This window comes from Vulpes vulpes, chromosome 13 (genome assembly GCF_048418805.1).
Source record: "Vulpes vulpes isolate BD-2025 chromosome 13, VulVul3, whole genome shotgun sequence".
Classification (NCBI taxonomy): Eukaryota; Metazoa; Chordata; class Mammalia; order Carnivora; family Canidae; genus Vulpes; species Vulpes vulpes.
This window is the reverse complement of record NC_132792.1, coordinates 119,579,571-119,600,768: the sequence shown is the minus strand read 5'-3', so window position 1 is coordinate 119,600,768 and position 21,198 is coordinate 119,579,571. Positions and strand designations below refer to the sequence as shown.

The following is a 21,198-nucleotide window of genomic DNA, read 5'->3' as shown; positions in this document are numbered from 1 at the left end:
GCTACCCACCCTCCTCCCTCATACCTGCCTCCTGAGCACCCCCGCTCTGGTCACATCTACCCCAGAGCCACCCCTCTGATCTGCCCCCCACGAAGGGGGAGGCTGTCCTGGAGCGTCTGGGTCTGAAAAGGAAACACTTTGCCCCACAAGGAGTCCACAGTGTGGAACCTTGAGTTTCTCTTCCCCGTTTCATCCCTGTCGTGGGCTGGGACAAGTCTCTCCCTCTGCCTCGCCTCACCCTGCACCCCCCACAAGCCCTCCCTCCGCCCTGCACATCCCCCTCCCTCAACAGGTGGAGGTTTTGATTTACATTTCCCTGATCATCAGTGAAACTGAGCATCTTTCATGCACCTATCGGCCATCTGCGTGTCTTTAGAAAAATGTCTATTCAGGTCTCCCGCCCATGCTTTAGGCACTCACAAGCATTCACATATGGTTCCTCTGTGTATGTTTTTCTGTACATTTTAAAATAAAATGAAAACGTTATCTTTATCTTTATCTTTGTAGATAAAGTACTGGTCTCCAAAGTGTGTCAATGTGAGATGATCCACTGCGGTATACAAAGAAAATATGAATATACATCTATTTATATTTTTATTTTGATCAGGGAAAAAGCCCTCTTTGAACATGTAATAGAATTTGCCTGGCACCCTGGTTTGATCTGTTGGTCAGAGTCATGTGTGAGTGAACTACCCCTTGAGTGGCCCTGCTTTCACTGAGTCAATTCCAGATTCCTGCCGTCTAGGGAGTGTGGATGTTTCTTAACTGACCAGGTTGATTTGTTTCTCAACAAATAGTCCCAAACATTCATAGATTGAAGATAACACACATGAGACAAGAACCAAAAAAAAGATGGAGCAGGCCCTTCTTTGGCGCCTGGCAGAGTTCTTTGTCTGCTAATTATGAGGCAGAACAGATGACCTAATTAAATTAGACAAGAAGCTCACCACAGATTCCCATCTGTTGAAGTCACCAGGATGAGATCTCTCTGACTAGCCCCCACATGTATTTCTAACAGACATGGATGTTTGTGTAACATGGCTTTATATAGAGGAATGATGTAAACATTCTAAATTCCCCTAGCTTTTAGATGTCCCTGCCCTGGATTTTTTTTTAAGATTTTATTTATTTATTCATGAGAGACACAGAGAGAGAGGCAGAGAGATACAGGCAGAGGGAGAAGCAGGCTCCACGCAGGGAGCCCGATGTGGGACTCGATCCCGGGTCTCCAGGATCAGGCCCTGGGCTGAAGGCAGGCGCTAAAACGCTAAGCCACCCAGGGATCCCCCTGCCCTGGATTTTTTTATTCAAAAATTTAAACTTGTCAACTAGTCAAGAAGACTGTATGAAATACAGCTTTGCCTCTACTGCTGTGATAGAGCTCTTACTCCAAACACATTCTGAGCCTTGGAGGATGAGCTAATGTTGTATGAAGCCATCACAAACTGCCAGATATTAAAATATTGTTTGTTTCTTGGATATGGATATCTCCTATTTTTACCAGGTTTAATTTGTGGCATCTGCTTTAAAATGTGCAATTCACAAATTAATAAATATGTTATTATGTGTGAGATTGCCCACTGAAAGTATTTTAACTTATCTTTTGCCATTTTGCCATACAATTGATGGACCACTTACACAGACTTTCTTTGCCTCTCTGCCTCCCAATGATTCTGAAGGTAAACATCCTTTTTCAATTTTACTAGCAGTTTCCTGTAAATAATGAGTTTAAGCCTACTTTGTCCCTACTCAATGCTAGGACCAGATGGCTATTTCTGCTCCTAGTTCAGTGAAAATGGAGCATGTTTGCTCTCTCTCTGACTTCTCAGTTTTTGTTTATATAATTTTGGGTTTTATACACAGCTTATAATTCTTGATTCTGGTTGACTCTATGTCTTCTTTACCAAGAATTTAGAAATATTTGAATTACACATCTGATTCTCTGGCACTGTGGGAGGAATGTGTGCAAGCAGAGCTAAGCTCAAGTTTCGCTATGAGAAAGAGGTTGAGGGTCAGGGTGTTGCCTACTGAGACCAGAGCTGGGAAACCTCAAGAAAGGGGAAGCCAGGGATATTTAGACTGCTTATATTATTCTTCTATTTTAAAGCAATGTTCCAACCAGCGTTGTTAAGAATTCAGTAAGGGTCCCTTCCCTGGGAGATACATTCTTAGACCCCCGATGATGCCTGAAAGCACAGAGTACTGAACCCTATATATACTGTTTTTTCCTATACACACATATATCTGTGATAAATTTTAATCTACAAATTAAGCACAGCTACGGATTAACAGTGGTAACTAATAAAAACAGAACAATCATAACAATATGCTGTAATAAAAGCAATGTGAATGTGGTCTCTCAAAATTTTGTACTGTCCTACACTCACCCTTCTTCATATGATGTTGTGAGATGATAAAATGCCCATGTGATGAGAGGAAGAGAGAGGAATGACATAGGCACTGTGACACATCATGGGGCCACCTCCTACTGAGCTTCTGAGCATGCATCAGAATGCATGCATCATCTACTTCCTGACTGCGGTTGGCAGCCAACTGTGAAACCCTGAAGAAGAGGGGGCTCCTGCACACTTGGCTGCCCTTGAAAGAGATCTAATCATGCTGACCTAAACAAGCCATAGTTTTTCTCTGGTGTTCAGAAAAAATCTCTAGGCAAGCAATTCAGGGCAGAAATGGGGTATCGAGGTCCTACACTTCTTGCATTTTTCTGTTCCTTAGTGTGTGGCTTCCTGCCTCAAGGTCACAAAATGGCTGCTATGGCTCTAGCCATCATGTACAAGGTCTAGACACCACAAAAAAGAAAAGAGGGGAAGGGTGAGAGGGCTTTTCCTCAAGTTCCACGCAATGAATTCTTCCTTGCATTTTGTTAGCCCTCTGTCTTGCAAAGGTCTGGGAAATGTCTGTTTCATAACTGACCTAATTACCACCAAATATACAGTTAGAAAGGGAAAGAATAGACACTGGGTAGGCAACTAGTGGTTCCAGCAATAGCATCCTTAAACATGTTTCTTTGAGCATTGATAAGGCTTTGCTCCTGTTGCAATGTGTTCCTGTAAGTAGAATTTCAATGTCAAAATGGTGGCACCTGGGTGGCTCAGTTGGTGAAGCATTTGTCTTCGGCTCAGGTCATGATTTCAGGGTCCTGGGATTGAGTCCCACATCGGGCTCCCCGCTCAGTGGGGACCCTGCTTCTCCCTCTGCTCCTTACCTTGCTCATCTCTTTCACTTCCTCTCTCTCAAATAAATAAATAAATAAAATCTTTTTTTTTTAAATGTCGAGGTCAAAGTGCATCCTACATTTACAACATACTGTCAGCTCACTCCCCAGAAAGACTGTGAGTGTTTATATTCCCACCGCCATGTACACAAGTTCCCATTCTCCCAGAGCCTCGCCAATGCTGGACATTATTCTCCTGATTGTCAGTTTGATATATGAAGATGTCATCCTGTTTCGTTTACTGCCCTGATGACTACCCAGTGCATTCGAGTCCACTTGTTGGCTTTGACGAAAAGGAATTTGTCCAGGGGAAAGACTTTCCCTCTCTCCTGTCCCAATCATCCACCCTAGACTTGGCTTGTAGAGAATATTCAGAAGCAGAGATGTGTGAAACATGGCGCAAGCGGTTGCAGACAGCTTCTGTGACACAGCATCGAGGGAGAGACTGAGTTTTCTTCTGGACAGAGTACAAGTCAAACTAAAAAGAAAAGTCCAAGGGAAATGCTCGCTAGTCACGTGGGCTGGGCGAGGTGAGAGAGAGAGAAGTGGTTGTTCAGAATATTCTGGGAAGTTGTTGATTCATTTCCTTTGTAGGGTTCACAGTGAAGGGCTCTGTCTGGGGTCACGGCCGTGGTGGGGGGGGGTGGCCCTGGCTCAGAGGAGGAGGAACACCAGCTCAGTTCCTGCGAGAGGCATGACCGATTCGTGTTGCTGCGGGCTCCCTGAAAACCCAATGGCCAGGAGTTCATCTGCTCCTGCAGCTCTTGGAATGTCATCTTTATGTAACTCAGATGGGAACTTCATTAAACTTAGCCTGAACCTCACTTTTGCAGCCCATGATGAACAACCTGACCTCAGGCTTCGGTAACGTTTGAGATCTGCAGCCTCGTGGCCCCCTTTCTGCTTTCTCCATTAGGAACCCAGACGGGCTTCAGATCTGCCACTTTTGCATCCCACCTAAATGCTCCACTTGAGCGAATTGCCTGGCCAGCTTGGTGACTCCATCTGGCATCCGGAGGTGGCCCTAAGGGGGCTGATGCATGGCCTGACCGCCTTGCCGGCACCCCTCACGGTGCACCTCCTCACCAAGACAGCCTCCCCTAACAAGTAGACTTCCTTCAAAGGGGAGTACAGTCTCTCCGCTCTGAATACTTGTCCTGTGTCCTCCTTGGACCGGTCTGCCTCCCGAACTTCTGGAATCTTGGTGAATAAAGCTTTCTGTGTCTTATCACATCTTCTTGGAGGAGTACTTGTAGCTCCCTGCACATTCTGTCCCCCAGGGTGGGAAATGAGGAGACAAACCACAATAGTTAGCTGTGACACAGGGCTGTCCTGTCCTGTGGGATCTCACACATTGTCCTTTTCCTAACGAGGGGGGGAGGAATAGGTAGAACTTGGGCACTGGCTCACCAAACATGGCTTCACCTGTCCAACCCAGTCAGGCAGGGTCCCCCCTCTACCAGCAGGAGGTGCTGGGATTTCCAGCAGGACATGTGCCACCGTTATTGGATCAAAACCAGCCACATTTGGGCTTTAGAGCAGGTCTGCTCATCCAGCCTGCCCGCTGCAGGTCAGGGCCGACGCTGGAAGACTGCATCCTTCTGCCAAGGGGAGCAGAAACGTTTATCTACTCAGGTCTTTTACCTCTCCGTCTCAAACTTCCTATCACCCTGACACCTCTTCATTTCCTGGCTTTAATTCCTGGACTCCCAGGGTAGGATTTGCTTCTGGTGCTTGTGCTGATATTATACTTTCTTGCCTCAACTTGAAACAAGCCACTAGGACTTTCTGCCTTCCAGGATCCAGGCAGCACTTTGATTTGCCTGAATCTACACGACATGCATGAGGACTGCTAGGTACTAAGGGCAGGTGCTCATACCTGTGGCAACTCCTTGCTCCATCCCACGTGCACAAAGATTAATTAGTGGCCTTTGCATCTGACAGTGCTCCCTACATATCTGGGCTGAGGCTGCTTCTGAGGCTAGAGGTGGACACTCCTTGTCTCCCCAGAAGAAATCAACCAGAAGGCTGATTTGCACAAATCTAACTTTAGGGGCTTAGCATACCTGCATTTGCCTCCCAATCCCTGATCCTGACTGATGTGCCCCACCCAACAAGTTGCTGGTGAACTGCCAGCATCTCAACTTCATCCTCAAATCTGCTGTACTGTAATTTGCAGGCTGGACTACTGAAGCCCAGGCCTCACCTGTAAGACTTGCTTAAAGATTCTCCCATAATGCTCTGCAACTTTTTGTCACTCTCTAGTAAATCCCCATACATCTGCAGAGGCCTCTCCTTCCCTATGGTTGATATGTACTCACAAGCCTCACGTGCAAGTCTCACTTTTCCAAACGCTCGTGGGAATCCCACCAGGCATTGACTTCACAGAGAAAGAGCACTTGTAGCTTTAAACTCATACATGGTCTCTGATAGCAGACCTTGCAGACTTTCTCTACCTGTCACTTCCCCACCTGCTAACCACACTGTGGCCTGTCTTTCATTGTTGGCACTGTGCTTCTGCAAATGTCTGCTGCTCCTGGGACCAGGTGTCCTCCAGGAGCAGAGCCAGAACAGCCTGGTGGAAGTTCCTCTGTCAGCACCAGGCAAGCTTCAGAAGACTCTGGGCAGCCAGTGGAGCAGGGAGGAGGCCCCCATCAGCCCAGAGTTGGCCACAGGCCTCCTTCCCCACCCAGCAAAGTTTCTGAATTCTTAAGGACAGGTGGTTCCATTGGGTGAACACCAATGTCTAGCTCATAGCTTCATGAGTGACTTTTTGGAATGTACTCACTCAGTATGCTACCAGGACAAGATTTCAAGTTAGGACAATTGATTATGTTTTACTTAGGATTTAACCACGTGCAGATATAGGCTCTGTGGATCTCCATATGTCCTCTCACCCTGTCTCCACCAGCATTAGAGATGGTCTTGGCAGCAAGAGCAGACGCATCGGGATTGTAAGGGGCCCATTTGTGCAACTTCGTAGTGTCACCAGGTCCTGCTGGGGCCTAGGCTTGTATGTAACTTCCTTGTGATAATGGAAGAGAACAAGACATGATTGATTGTATGATTTTGTGGATCAGGAAATGTGCAGCTGAGGACAATTGGCAGGGGAACACAGTCATTTGGTGTGTCCCAAGGTGCACGGCTGAGTGTCTCCTAGAGCCCAACATCAAGCCTAAAACTATATGAGATAAAAATTACTTTCCAAAGAAGATGTGGTTCTGCTTAATATCAGAGGCTTCTATCAGGCCCCAAGGAGCAATTAAATAGCTCAATATCACTTCAAACACCTGTGGGGCTCCAGGACCATAAGAGTCAAAAGCAGAGCTACTTACCTTATAGCCCGCACCAGGTAGCAATCTTCTCTTACTCTTCCAAGTTGGCTGTTGTGTTGATTACTGGTAAATACAGTGACATAGCACACCCAGTTGTGATAAATGTGACTCCAGATACACAAACATGCTTAGAAAACACCATATCTCTTTCCTCATGACAGGGCATATGTGGAAGACTAATTTGTTTTTCAATTTGGAGGGATATCCTGCTATTCCCTCAAATGCTTGGACCCCTAAAAACTTCACTATGATGTCAAGACCCTTGATTTTCATGGGATTTATAATCCATTTCTGGTACCTTTCTTGGTGCCAGGACAACTAGTGTGCTGCCTACTTCTTTCTCACTTGGCCAGACTGATGTGATGGAGTCCCTTTGGAATAGCAGCATGAGGGCAGATGGAGTGAAACATGATCCTAGCAGCATATAGTGAGTCACACACTGCTGGGTTCCCCTAGCTGGATGCACACTGTGCAGATCCGTTCATGGGAGGCCCTGGAACTTCTCCAGGCAGAAACTGGTGGGCACCTCTGAGTAGGGGGTCAGCAGGGACAGTGACACTCAACTTTGTGGATCTGATATGCAGGCTTGGTTGGTCTCCCCTAGCAGTCCAGAGAGGGACAATTTATGTCTAAGCAAATGTTTCACATCTTCCAAACCACAATTGTTAACAGCTACCAGGAAGCAACTCTGTAGAAGTCATAGGTAATATGACAGAGAACAAGATGAGGCTTCTAACCTCAGGCTGCCCACAGGCTCCTGAGGGAGAAACAGCACTGAGACTAAGGCCGCCCCTGAGCGCGAGCAGCATTGGTGAGCAGCACCGGCAGCAGCTGAGAAGGGGAAGCAAGCAGAGGACAGATCCATCCTCACACACGCTCCATCTGTTCACTTTTGCAAAAGAAGTCAGGAAGCAGGAACTTTACAAGCTGGAAGAGAGTCGATTGACGAGGACCCAGCATCTGGTCCATACCACCGATGCCCACAAATGTGGAGGTTCAGAAGGGAGCGACAAGGCAGAGGGACTAGAGGTGCCCGAGGCTCCTGGGTCCCCCCACTGCACCTGGATGGGGGCGCAGTGGAAGGACTGATCCACTGAGAGATTTATGGAGCCTCAGGTCTCATCCCCTGGATTTGTCTGCATCGTGGAGCCATTGAGGTTCCCTTCCTGCAGCCCTCTAAGGTGGACGGTCAGGGCCGCAGCTCTTGGGGACCACGGGTCCTGGCCTTCCCGGGGACTCGGCTCCTCTCGTGTCCTCAAGCCTCCCTCCCCTCCCCCCAGGTGTGGGGCAAGTGAAGAGCCAGGCTGTGGCTGGACTCTGCTACAGGGCACAATTTTGTCCATGTTTGTCACCCTTTCTCTCCTTCTAGCTGGTCCTTTACTGTTGTAAACAGAATTTACTCAAACTCTTAAAGAAACTCTGCCTTTAACTGGGTGTTACACTATATATTGCCAAATTGAATTTGAATAAAATATTTAAAAAAAGAAAGAAATTCTGCTCTAGTGAGCAGCACTGATAACATGCGTTACCTTCTTCTTATCCCAAGAACCTCAGGAGCTGGAAGGACAACCATGTCCAGGCATCTCTGCCCAGTTCCTCCTTCTCACCTGTTCTTCCTCTGCATCCAGTTCTGGGGAGTGATGTTCATGCCCCGGCTGTGGTCTCATTGGACAGAACGTCTCCTGGGATCCCCATCAGGCTGGCCGGTCCCCTGTGACCACAAGGGAGCAGGACACTCACTGGGACAGTTAGTAAGAGTGGGAGAGAAGGTAGGATGAGAAGAGGGTGAGAGAGAATCTCAGGAAAATCACCCGAGGGAAAACCACTGCCCTGCACGGAGAGCAGGGTGATGTGGTTTTTGTGGGGCCATTCATTGTGGGCGCTGGGATGGGGCAGGAGCAGGACCAGGAGAGGATGGCCAGGCAGCACCTTAGGTGGAGGAGCACCCAGACAACAGGATACAGAAGGGCCCATGTCACCCTGTAACCACAGCTCCCAGTGTGGCCTGATAGCACTGGGTTAGCAGAGAAACAATGGGAAAGCTGGGCTGTGGATAGGAGTCAGGATTCTCCAGGGAAACAGAGTCATAGGATCTTGATAAGCATGGAGACATTTACTGTCAGGAGGGTCTCACATGACTAGAGAGGCTGACGGGTCTAGAGCCTGCACCAGGTGAGCCAGGCTGAGACCCAGGGAAGATCCGCTGCTGGGGTTCAAGTCCAAGGTGGTCAGGCTGGAGACAGAAGGAAGAGCCTGTGCTGCAGTGCCTGTCCCATGGCCACCTGCTGTCGAATTCTTTCTTGCTCAGGGGGGTCAGTCTTTCCTCCTGCTCAGGCCTTCCACTGATTGGATGAGGCCCACCCACACTGTGGAGGGCAGTCTGCTTTACTCAACGTTCATCCCTGTAAGTGTATTTCATCCACAATCTCCTCATATAAACATCCAGAATAATGCTTGACCGTGACTCTTAGCACTGGAATCTAGCCAAGTTGATACACATAATAAATTATCACACTACAAAATCACTAATCCAAAGAATTCTAGAAGGGCCAATTAACATTAGAGAGAGAAGACTTCAGAGCAAGGAACATTTCTGGGGATGAAGAAGAAAAGTACATAATAAGGAAAGGTCAAGTATGCAACAAGGGAGAAGAAGCCGACGTGTGAGTGCCTAACAGCAAAGCACCGAACACATGAAGCAAAGCTGACAGATCTGAAGGAGAAGCACATGGATCCACTGCCACAGTCAGAGAGCAGAGCATCCTCCCCCGAGAGTGGCCCAAGGGAATGGAAAATCACCAAGAACACACATGATAAATACGACCATGACTCAACTCAAACTCATTGATATTTAGAGAATATTCAACCCTAACACCAGACAACACATTCCTTTCAAGTGCACCTGGAGAACTCCCCAAAGTATTGTCTTATCCTGGGTACTAACACAAACCGTGAGTATTTTTAAATATTTGAAATAACATATTTCTCTGACCATAATAGAAATAGAGTAGAAATTTTTGTAAATATTTTAGTCATTAGAGAAAGAGAGCATGAGCAAGGGGAAGGGAGAAGCAGACACCTGCCAAGCAGGGATTCTGATGCAAGGCTTAATTCCAGGACCCTAGGATCATGACCTTGGTCAAGGGCAGGCATTGAACCCACTAAGCTATGCAGGTGCCTCTTGAGTAGAATTTAATAACAGGAAAATTTGAAAACATGCAGAAATTAAACAAATCACTTCTTAATAACTCATGACTCAAAGAGGAAGTCTCGAGGGAAATTTTATATATTTGAAGTGAATGGATATAAAAATACAAGTATTCAAAATGAGTGAAAACAAGCTAACCCAATGCTTTAGGGAAATATATATGATGACAGGTGGATGTTGCAAAAGAAGAAATGCTTGAAGTTAATAATTTAAGCATTTACCTTATGAATCTACAAAGATAAGAGCAAATTAAACCCAGAGCAAGTGGAAGAAAGGAAATAAGAAAGAAAAGAGCAGAGAGAGTAAAACTGATAAATCTAATAAAGCTATTGACAAAAATCCCTGAAGTTAATATCACTAATAGTGGTGAAAAACTGAAAGCTTTTCCCTTAAGATTAGGAAGGAGGCAAGGCTGTTTGCTCTCCCCACTGCTTTTCAGCATTCACCTGCAAGTCTGAGCAGTACAATAACAAGAAAAAGAAATAAAATAAAATATAGATTAAAATGGTAAAGAGAAAACTTGTGTTTATCATAGACACTATTTATATGTTTGTCTGCACAGAAAGTCCCGTGGACTCTACAGAAAAATCCCTGGACTAATACGTGAGTTCAGCAAGGCAGCAGGACAGAAGGCCCACAGGGAGAGAAGGGACCCACCCTCACACTAGTCAGGAATGGAACACAGATTTAGAAGTGTGTACTCCCAGTCGAGGGGAGTGCACCGGGGTCTTGAGTGTTCTGCAGAGATGGGGAGGCATCTAGTGGAGCTCAACAGAATGGGTGACAGGGGCAGGGCCCGGGTGCTGGGGGGGCCCCTGAGGCTCTGTGGGAGGTGCTGTGGCTTCGAGCCCTCACCTCCATCCTCACACCCTTACTGTCTGGTCTAAACTGAACACAGGAACCATGCAAACATGAAGTTGGGACACTTCTGTCACAGACTGTGTGCGGTGTGGCTACTGAGGCAGTGAGCACCCGCTGTGGTTACTACTCCCACGGACCAGAAATGGTGTTTACTGCTCCCCGCCAGCACCAAGGGGGAGCCCTAGGGATCCTGCAGGGAAGGGAGCTGAGCTCAGAAGTGTATGCAGATTCAGACACCGACCTGCTCTGCCACCTTCCAGATGTTGACAATGTCCTCAGATACTCAGAGTCCTGCTGACACTGTGATCTAGGTGTCTGTGGGACAGCCCTCGTCCTGAGGCACATGCAGCTGTGTGGCTGGAAGGTGGTGTGTGTGTGTGTGTATGTGTGTGTGTGTGTGTGTGTGTGTGTGCATGCCTGCGGGCTCCTGTGCAGAAGAGGAGGTTTGGGGATGACAAGCCTCTCTGCTTTCCTCTGTTCTCAGGGGATCTACCTGCTTCCAGTGCAATCTGAGGCTCAGCTGGGAGATGGAGAGGAAGGGACATTTGAGACTCAGTTTGTCCTGCTTGAATTACTAATTCGGGTGAATAGCAGGGAGCTGTGTCACCTGGGGGAATGGTGGAAGAGCACATAAGGAGAGAAAAGTCGTCCCATACCAAGAGGTGACTTTACCATATTTTTCTTGGGTTCAGGTGAACTGCTCCCACCTCTCCCATGAACAAAACAGGCACATTTACTGTGCGATTGTAATTACTTCTGCATTCCTTCCTGTGGGAGGGGAGCTCCTGCTCTTTCTCACCAGATCCCAGGTGTTACAGAAAGGGCAGCTGGGCTGTGACCCTGGGGGAGAGGCTGGGGGAGGACACAAGGGCAGGGATGAGGACAAGGGGCTGCAGTGCAGGGCCTGGGACTTAGCAGACGGCATCGGGTGGGGAGGCAGGCCTAGGCATCTCTGCTGGGATGGGACACTGAGCCCTGGGAGCAGGGGTCCCAGAAGTAAAGGACACAGGAGATGGGAAGGAGGCTGTCTCAAATCCTGAGGAGCACCACCAGTGAGGGAAGAGGGGCCCTGGAGGGGCAGCTGAGGAGCCTGGGAGGGTGGCAGGTGGGTGTGGGGGGGGGGGATCCAGGAGAGTGGCTAGTAGGGACCCGAGGGCACAGGGTGTGGAACATGAAAGGGTACCACCAGGGTCACCTCCTGGTGATCTAGGGGCCCTGTGAGGTGAGGCCTAGGAGCGGGCTCAGATGTTGAACCGGGGGGCAGGGAGATGGGGTGAGGGCAGGGAAGGGGCACAGGTCAGAGAGACAACCAGGGAGAGTAATGCACACAGGACACGTCCCCAGAGAAGGTCCCTACAGTGGGGGGGAAATCCTCACTGAGACCCCAGAACCTCAGCATCCTCCCGGGGCAGGAGAAGGAGGGAGGCGGGTGTCAATCCACACAGCCTGTTAAAAGCTAACTGGTAGGACCCAGAAACTTCCATTTCTTCCTGAACAGTAGGGGGCTCTGCCATTTGCAGCAGGACAGGACAGAAGGGAGCTTTGCCAGGACTTGGGACAGACAGCCAAGGGCTGGGGAGCCGCGCCCTGGAGCCCCGATCCCCGGGCTGGGTCCCGGCCCAGCGCTCCCAGCTGCGCGGCCTCCAGAGTCAGCCTCCAAGGCCTCCTTCTACTGACCCGACCCTGCGCACAAGACCCCCACGTCACGGCGTGTGCACGAGGCCCGGGAGGTCCCAGCCTGCACGAGGTCAGAGCAGTGCGGGCCACAGAGCAGCACTCGGCCGGCGCTGACCACCACGGAGGCATCGCGTCTCTGAATAGCTCTCGGCCCAGCCTGACCGCGGGCTGCTGTTCAGACTGTCCAGGTGGGAGGCTGTGAGTCACAGTGGTGCGTCCAGGGGGCGAGGGTCTGAAGGTAGTTTGCTGTCCTATAGATGAGGAGGAGAGCAGAGTCCATCCAGGGGTGTCCAGGCTGAGGCTGAGCCGACCTGGAACATGTTGGTACCAATACATTGACTCAGTTTCCCTCTTGTTATACCACTGTGTGTGTCTCATGGTGAAAGTGTGCAGAACCACTTAGCATAGACACTAACTGATGCTTGGACCATCCAGTCCCTCACCAGAGGAATCAGAGCAGGAAGAGGTGAGACCAGAGCTGCAAGCATCATGCCCATGACACAAGTGTCCCCAGAGGGCCGGATTCTCCTGCTTCTTCCAATTAAATCCACATAAGGGCCCTGCCTGGCCTGCGGACCTCACTGTAAACAGTGAGAAGCTTCTCCCCTTCTAGATGTGCTGCACCCCTACCCTAGAATGCAGACAGAGGTTCCCACAGCAGCAGATGGACAGAGAGGCCCCAGAGGGACCCCCCAGACCCAATGCTGCTGACATGACCTCCACTAATCACCCAGCACTACATGGGCCCCAAAGTGAATTTTGTAGATAATACTGTATGTCTGGGAAGGATTCCAGGGGCATCAGGGTCAGACCCTGTGGATGATGGGGATTGACAAGCACATACCCAGGCACACAGGGATGTGGGAGGACCCAGGATGCCCCCTCTCCCAGCCTCACCTGGTCCCTGCTGTCTCCAGACCCCTGCTGGCTCAGCTCTGCAGAGTGGATGCCATCATTGGGTCCCTATGCTCTTCCTGGGACCCTGCACCTGAAACATAAACAGAGGGAGCTAAAGTCTGAGCCCTGGACCTGTACCCTCCCCTCTATGACCCCAAGGACATGGCTGCCCCCACCAGCCTCCTGCAGTGACATCCCTGAGCAGTAAATGCAGGAGGAAGGGAGCCCAGGGTCCAAGGCCCGGGGAGGAGAAGTGCAACCTGCCTCTCCCAGGCTCCAGGCTCTTCTTCACTCGTGTCCTCCAGAGGAACAGTCCAACTCCCAGGATCAGCAGCAGGACCACAACAGTCCCCAGGATGCCAGGTAGATGGTCAGCATCACTCTGTCCCTGTAGATCTGCTTCCCTCGCACAGAGGGATGGAGAAGGTTAAGGACCGAGAGGAGGACAGATGCCCATTGCCCGGCATGTGGACACATCTGGAGACACCTGCTCAGAAGCTGAGGAGGGAGCAGCATGGCAGGTGCTTTCACTCAACACTTCCTGAGCTCCTGCTTGAAGCCCGGGTGCTGAGAGGAACAGGACACGGTGCCCAATCCCTTAGGACACCTCTGTGGGAGGACGGTGAGAAGGTGCCACAGGGAGCTAGCCAGAGCCATCCCAGGGCACAGGAGCTCCCAGCCTGTACTCAGGTGGTCAGGGAGGGCCTCCGGGAGGAGGTGATGGGAAACCTCATCCTGAGGGAGGAGTGCAGGGAGCAGACAGGCAGGGTGGGTGCAGCCTTCCAGGAAGGAGGGCCATGAACAGGGAGGGGGGCACCTCGCCAATCCTGGAACCAGCACCCACTGGGGCAGGTGGGAAGGGGACCAAGCAGGGAGGAGCCAGGTAGGAGGATGAGAGGGAGGCAAGGGCCTCTTTCCAGAGGGTCCAGTGGGTCCCTGAGCAATGAGCTCCCCTGGGATCAGGGATACTGAGGCAGCAGGGCCCCAGCAGCTGGTGGAGGAGGGGGAGGGCCGAGGGAGCACACGGGGCACCGGGTCACTCATTCACTCAGGGAAACACGGACTCTGAGCAAACAGCCCGGGGCCGAGCAGAGACAAGAATTCACAGGAGAAGCAGATGTGGCCGCTGCCATCCAGGGCTTGGGGCTGCAGAGGAGGCTCATCCTGGCCCAGAGCCTCACTCTCAGTGTGGGGGCCCCTGGGGGCTCCTGAGAGGAGGCAGGTGTGAGGGCAGGACTCCGCAGGTCCTGCGGGGCCTGAGCCCCGAGGCCCAGACCCCAGGGTCAAACTCTCCTCATGCTCCACCTGCCCCCAGTGGCCCCAGGGACTGCTCGGGTGTCAGGGCCGAGAGCCAGCTGGAGCCAAGGGGTCCCTGGATGGGAGTAGGGGGAGTGAGGATCCTGCCCTGGAAGGGCTGAGGGCAGAGGGAGGAGCCTGACCAGAGGCTGGAGGCTGAGGACAGCAGGGCACATCCGGGACCCAGGCCAGCAGGTGGGGCGACCTGTATCCGTGAGCCCACAATTGGGCAGAGGAGCCCCCGCCCTCAATCCTGAAGGTGTCGCTGGCTCACACCCCCTGTGGTGGCACAGACCCCTGACATCCCCCAACTCCCCTCCTGAAAACCACCCTGGACACAGGGAATGATGGGTGAGGGTGGGCAGAGGTCCCTGCTGGGTGCTTCCTGGACCAGCAGGGGTGAGGGTGGGGGTAGAGAGCCCAGGAGCAACACCCAAGAGCAAAAGAAGGTGGATGTCCCTGCCAGACTCTGGATGGGGTGCCCAGCTGGCAGGTGGTGCCATAAACAAAGGGACAGACCCGAAAACCCTCACCCAGGGCTGCCTGAGCATCAGGAGCCCCTCCCCTCTGCAGGATGCACTTACTGTGGCCACAGATGTCCCCAAGATCCAAGGTAGCAGTTTTATGTTCCACCTGGTTCCTGAACACACAGGTGAGGCTGGCGTTGGTCTGGCTCAGGGGCAGGCTCAGAGCCAGGGTCCAGGGGTTGTGGGCTGGTCCTGTGGCCTCTCGTTGTTCCAGCTCCCTGGGGAGTCCCCTGCTCTCCCAGGACAGAATCAGGTCCTCCCTGGTTCCCACGGTGTCACACTGCACAGTGACGTTGCACCAGCCTGCGGTGATGGACAGATTCGTGGTCCTGATCTGGGGAAGGGGCAGGGGCTCTGCGGCAGGAAGGACAAGAGGACGGAGGGTCATGTGAGTGGAAAATATCACACCTCAGGCTTTGTCCTGTGGAATCTCCCTGAAGCTCTGGCCTCCTCCCCCTCAGGATGGTGAAAGCATTTTATAGATGACACAGAAGTGACCAATTATACAGCAGGTGCATAAGGATGGAGCCAGTGAGTTCAGCTCTATGTGACTTCTGTAGATTGAGAAAGACTAAAACTATCACGTGAAGAAATAAATGCTGGAGCCCACTGACCCACAACTAATTAGTTAAAGAAAGTGAGGTGTCCCCTAGAAGAAAGAGAAGTCTAGGGCCTGATTTATCAGGATCTAGAGCCTGCCTGTGCTTATGCTCAGATGATGCCCAAGCCCTGAAATTGGCCCCATGTACCCACCAGGAAAGACTGTTATGGGGGGCACCTTGGTGCCCCCTAGGAAAGACCACCCTCTGTGTGGTTGGAAGATGCACTGAACTTTGGTTCCACCCATGAAGACAAGGGACAGGCTAACAGGCTAACACAGATGCTTAGAATCTGTCGGACCTGAGGCTGCCAAGGCCACTCTCTCTGGAGCAGACAGCTCCCTGGGCAGAGGGGGGTGCAGGGAGAGAGCAGGATGCTCCCTGAGATCCTGAGCAAGGACTGCCATGTGAACTCCTATATCTGTGGAGGGTTAGAGCTGGGCCAGTGGAGTCTGTGAGTGAGCTGCTCGGGCTGAGGCTGAAAGGGGATCGGGGGAAAGGGTGGAGAACCACACGTGGGCGTCTGGATCCGACTTTGCAATGAGTGACCCCAGCTATGCTGAAGTGCTGACCCTCAGAACCTGAAGGTGTCTGAGATTCCAAGTCAATGGTGGGCTGAGGCTGCTAACCAGCTGAGCCTAAACCAGAGATGGTCTGGATGTCTTGATGGGCCCCATGTGATCACAGGGTCCTCCCAAGTAGAAGGAGGCAGGAGAGGAGGTCTGAGGGACCCAGTGCCAGAGGCACTCATCCCAGCAGTGCTGGCTGTGAAGGTGGAGGAAAGGGTCACGACCCAGGGAATGCAGGTGCCACCAGGAGGGGGGACAGGAAAAGAAATGGATTCTCCCAGGAGCCTCCAGAGACCAGCACAGCCCTGCCCACACCCGGACCTCAAGGCACAGGCTCTGGGGTCTGACTCCTGCCCGACAGCACAGTAGGACCCTCAGGTGGGGTGTGGTGAGCCCCTGAGGTATCCTTGCCTGTCCCAGCAGCACAGACAGCTAAGGGACAGCCTGAGAACCCTGAGTCCTGTGGGGACAGTAGTGTTGAGGCAAAATCCCCACTTCCCCCCACAGGGGTTCCCCCCCGAAGCACCAAAGTGATTCCATCCCTGGGGTGACTGTCAGCTCTGCCTGCATTTGTGGTGAACACCCTGCATCTGATTCCAGGGGAGAAGAGAGAGTCTGAAGGCTGGGGTCTCGGGGGAGCCCTGTGAGCGGGCCGCGGGGACCCTCCAGGGACAGAGGAAGGAGGTGAGCTCTGGGGCTGGGGGAGGGGCCTACACACCATACACAGTCAGGTGGAAATCCTGGTCGTATTGTCTTCCTCTGGTGTAGGAGTCTCGAGCCCGGTATAGCCCAGTGTCTTCCAAGGTCAGGTTGTCAATCCTCAGGGTGGTTATGTTGAGTACATGGACCCTCTTCTGGAACTTGTCCTGCCAGTTGATCCATTCTGGAACATCTGCCCCAGGAAAGACCTGCAGCATGACTATGTAGTTCGATCTGAATACAATGCCCCATGATATCTTCTCCAGCTCATCTACTGGAGGCAACTCTGGATTTCTGATCACATGAAACGACACAGAAGCTCCTTGCGTCCCCTTCAGGGAAACAGCATTTCCAGAAGTCTGGGTCCCAGCGCTGCCGACACCTAGGGCATAGGACACAGAAAATGTGAATGGTTTTCCAGTAGGAATAAAGGAGAAAACCATAGAATACATCTTTAAAAAAAAAAAAAGATTTTATTTATTTATTCATGAGAGACACAAGGAAGGAGGCAGATACATAGGCAGAGGGAGAAGCAGGATCCCCGCAAGGAGACTGATGCGGGACCCAGTCCTAACCCCCGGGATCACAACCTAACCCAAAGGCAGATGCTCAACTGCTGAGCTACCCAGGTGTCCCCCCTAGAACCCATCTTGTCATGAAATCCCTCCCGTGTGCTCCCTGACTCCTGGAAGGCAGGGATGCATGAATGTGAAGTGATGCTGGAATCACTCCTGTCCCAGGGGAGTGTCCCCTTGACCAGGTCACACGAACTCGCTCACCTGCAGGGTCTTGACCCCTAAAAGCGAGAGGATGAAGTGCATGGGACTTGGACCAACAACAGCTCTAGCACATTTTCGGTCCCTACCAAGAGCATTTCTGCTGGAGGCAGCTGCTCACTGGGCTGCAGAGACCCCTCCTGCTCACAGGCCCTGGCGCCCTCCCCTGGGGTGGAGGCTGCAGCCAGGGAGTCCCCTCTGGGGAGCAGGGAGCAGCTAAGGTGGTAGACGGCCCTCAGGGACAGCGGGTCACACAGAGGGGGACTCCGTCTTGCAGTCACCCTGTATCCTGCTCTCTGGGATAAAGCCCGCTGCCATGTTGGGGGCTGACCTGGGGAGAGGCCTACATGGGGAGGGGTGAGGGCCACCTCTGTCCAACAGTCTGTGTGCTCAGCACATGTGGAAGTCTCTTACTTAACACATGTACATGGCCCCTTTTGCAGGTCTGCTTCCCTCTCATGTCCCTGAAGTTTCTCCCCGCCCCCCCCCCCCCACCCTGCAAACACTGTCACACTGAGCTGCTTTGGATGGACTCTCTGCTCAGGGACATAGATCATCCAATGGGGGAGCATCTGACCCCCATGGGTGCATATAAAGCACATGGGGCACACATGTCACATATGAGTGCATGTTTGCTAGACGTGTGGGTAAATACGTCACACACGGTTGTGTACATGTCACACATAGGTGTGGAGGTGCAGGGATAACTGACTGGGGAGTCTAATCGATCAAAGCAGGTCATGTCCCCTCCTGCCGGCCTCCGCTCATTGCCCTCCTGAGAGACCCCAGCGAACTCTTCTTGATAAATCTTAGGTTTGCCATCAACACACAGTGACCACATCTCTTCTTAAAGATTTATTGATATTAGAGAAAGAGCGTCAGAGAGCAAGTGGTGGAGAGGCAGGGGAGAGAGACTCAAGCATACGTCCTGCTGACCACGGAGCCTGACCCGGGGCACAATTAACAACCCTGAGATCCTGAACCGAGGCCAAATCAAGAGTCTGCCGCTTACCCCCTGGCCACTCGGGCCCTCCAATACCATATTAATTTTAATGAGAATCTCTCCTGTAAATGAACCTGGTGGCTCCCCCATGAATTCACTGACAGAACAGTGTCCTGTAGACCTGCGTCCCCACCCCAGTCAGCTCCCGGGCCTCATTTAATGGTGAAATGTGCACAATGTGGCACACACAGGACACTAAGCATAAATCAGAGATACAGCCCTTGTTCCCCAAGGAGCAGCAGGTCAGTCTCCGGGACGGCACCTGCCCCAGGGCGGCTCCCTGAGTCTCCTGAGCACACAGTGTCCCTCTCTGAGCCCCAGCCGGAGGGGTCAGCCCAACGGGGCAGGGAGAAAGAAGCTGGGGTACTCTGGCCAGGCTTTTAATTGGGAGCTTCTCATCGGCTCCCCTGCAGTTCCTGTCCTGAGGGTGCCCTGCACCTCCGCGTCCCCACACCAGGGAGCAGCTGGGCTCCTTCAGACAGTACTGGCACCCCCTGCTCAGGAGCAGAGGCAGGGAGGGGAGAGGGCCAGGGGATCGCCAGGGGGCCTGGAGAGAGCACCCCTCCCTTCTTGGAAGGATGAGGACATGAGACGAAAAGCCTGGCTCCTGGCTCTGAAGGTCCCCAAACAGGCTCCCTGGCTATCGGCACTTGTCAGGATCAGGACTAGGACAGGACAGGAGGTTCCACATAGAGCAGAGGCTCGGAGAAGCCCCAGGAGAGTCCAGACCAGGGGGACACACCCTGTACCAGGATGTCACAGCTGGGGGGACTTCCAGGGGACCTTTCCCAGAGGAGGGGCTCCATCGGGTGAATCTGTGCAGGTCACACAGGGCAGAGCAGACCTGGAGCTGGATTCCCTGTCCCCAGTCCCTTGCTTCCCCCACAGGGAATCCTAAACTCTCCCTCTGGCCCCTCCCCTCCCTGCCCTGCACCCCCCTCCCCTGCTCTGTCCAGGGGCTCCTCCCTCCCAGCACTGCTGTCTGGTCAGCAGGGTCTGAGGTGTTCTGTGGTTCTTTCTTTCTTTCTTTCTTTCTTTCTTTCTTTCTTTCTTTCTTTCTTTCTTTCTTTCTTCTTTCACTTCCTACCCAGAGCTTATGGAGGAAATTATAATTTACTCTATGTGTCAGATTAAAAAAATTGAAAAGTGAAAGTCCACATATTGTTGACATGAGGTTACTCCTTAAAAGGGTCTCACTGTTCTGCAAAGCTCAGTTCTTAACGTGTAAACACCCTTTTTACTGAAGCCCAGTGATGCCAGAAATTTCGTAGAATGGGAGTCGCCCTCAGAGAGTATGCTCAAATCAAACACCACAGACAATAAAAAGCTATCGCAAGTTCTTATTTACTTGTTACACAAAAGCAGATGGTCTGATGAGGTAAGACACAGAAAATAGCGCTGTTAGCACAGACCTTCTTTCAGTTCCCTTTCCGGGAACCCCTCTGCTTCCCTCCTGACCCCCCAGGGCACCCCCACCCGGAGCTGTCCTCAGTCTCCTGTTCCAGGCACAGTCTCACATGCAGCAGGGGCACAGACCCCTTGAATTCTGGAGGCCGCCTTTCCTTCCTTTGCCAACAGAATGTCACCATAATCAGGCCTCATGTCGCCCCAGGAGCCAGAGGACACCTGCTTTCTTCTCCAGCTCAGCCCTGGGCTCTGAGTCAGCCCCACCCGGGCACAGCAGCTGCAGGGGCTGCCCGGTCCCTTGAGCATCGCAGGCCAGGGGGTGTCTGTCCCTACCCTGGGTCCCCATAGCCCCTGCGTGGTCTCCCCCATCCCTCTCCCCAGGGGGCTGCGGGCTCCCCTGGCCTCACCCCTGCTGGGGGTTCCATCCTGCAGCCAGGCAGCCAGGGTCAGGGCTCCCAGCCTGGCCTCCGCCAGAAGCTCCTGTGTTCATTCCCCTCCCCCCGCCGCCGGGGCTGGAAACCAGACGCACCGCGTGTGCTCCATATCTCAGGGCTGCTTCCTCTGCTCCTCCCCAGAGACACCAGACAGCCCCGCAGCTCCTGCCTCCCTGCCCGCCCGGTGGTCCTCCCTCCCCAGGAGCCCGGGCCACTCACTGAGGAGGAGGCTGGTGAGTCCTAGGAGCCAGGAGGCCCCGCCCAGGTGGGGGTCCCCTGAGCAGGGGCCCATGGCAGGCGGCCTCCCTGCTGGGCCTCCGCTGCTGTGGGAGCGGGGGAAGGGGAAGCATCTAGAACACAGAGGAAGAGAGGAAGGCGTCACTCAAAGAGCCCTGAGCTCTAGTCCCACCCTCTAAGGGCAGGGCCTACTGCCCTAGGACCTCTCTGTCCATTGGAGATTAGCACATTCAGGTGTCTCCTGTTATCTCAGCTCCTGCAGTGGGATCAGGAGATCATTGCAGAGCAAATGTAGGAACAGCCCCCCTCTAGGAGCCCCAGTGCAGGGGAGGCCCCAACCCTGTGCTCACAAGCAGCCTGGTGGTCTCACCTCCCCAGTCTGCACCCCTAGGGCCCCTGACCTGTGTCCCTGGGCTCCCCAACAGCCCCGGACCTTGC

The 21,198-nt window shown here is 52.5% G+C and overlaps 1 protein-coding gene across 15 annotated transcripts; it reads right to left on the bottom strand.

Annotated features, from left to right (window-relative positions):
- Positions 1-569: 569 nt before the first annotated feature.
- Positions 570-20,937, bottom strand: LOC112912589 (SLAM family member 9-like). 15 transcript variants are annotated; one of them, XR_011996286.1, is made up of 8 exons: positions 20,743-20,924; positions 16,923-17,285; positions 15,094-15,390; positions 13,478-13,617; positions 13,214-13,304; positions 8,178-8,281; positions 6,133-6,260; positions 2,072-4,504 (listed from the first exon to the last, which is right to left on the bottom strand). XR_011996286.1 is itself a non-coding variant. In XM_072732570.1 (6 exons), the coding sequence occupies exons 1-5, from the start codon at positions 20,813-20,815 to the stop codon at positions 13,246-13,248; spliced, it is 924 nt and encodes a 307-aa protein (XP_072588671.1). In that variant the 5' UTR covers positions 20,816-20,924; the 3' UTR covers positions 570-8,281; positions 13,214-13,245. The 15 variants fall into 15 exon arrangements, 10 of the variants coding, with proteins under 10 accessions (XP_072588671.1, XP_072588668.1, XP_072588670.1 ...); XR_011996282.1 differs by having other exon boundaries at positions 570-4,504; positions 6,133-8,281; positions 13,478-13,609; XM_072732570.1 differs by having other exon boundaries at positions 570-8,281; positions 13,478-13,609.
- Between the last annotated feature and the right edge of the window lie 261 nt (positions 20,938-21,198).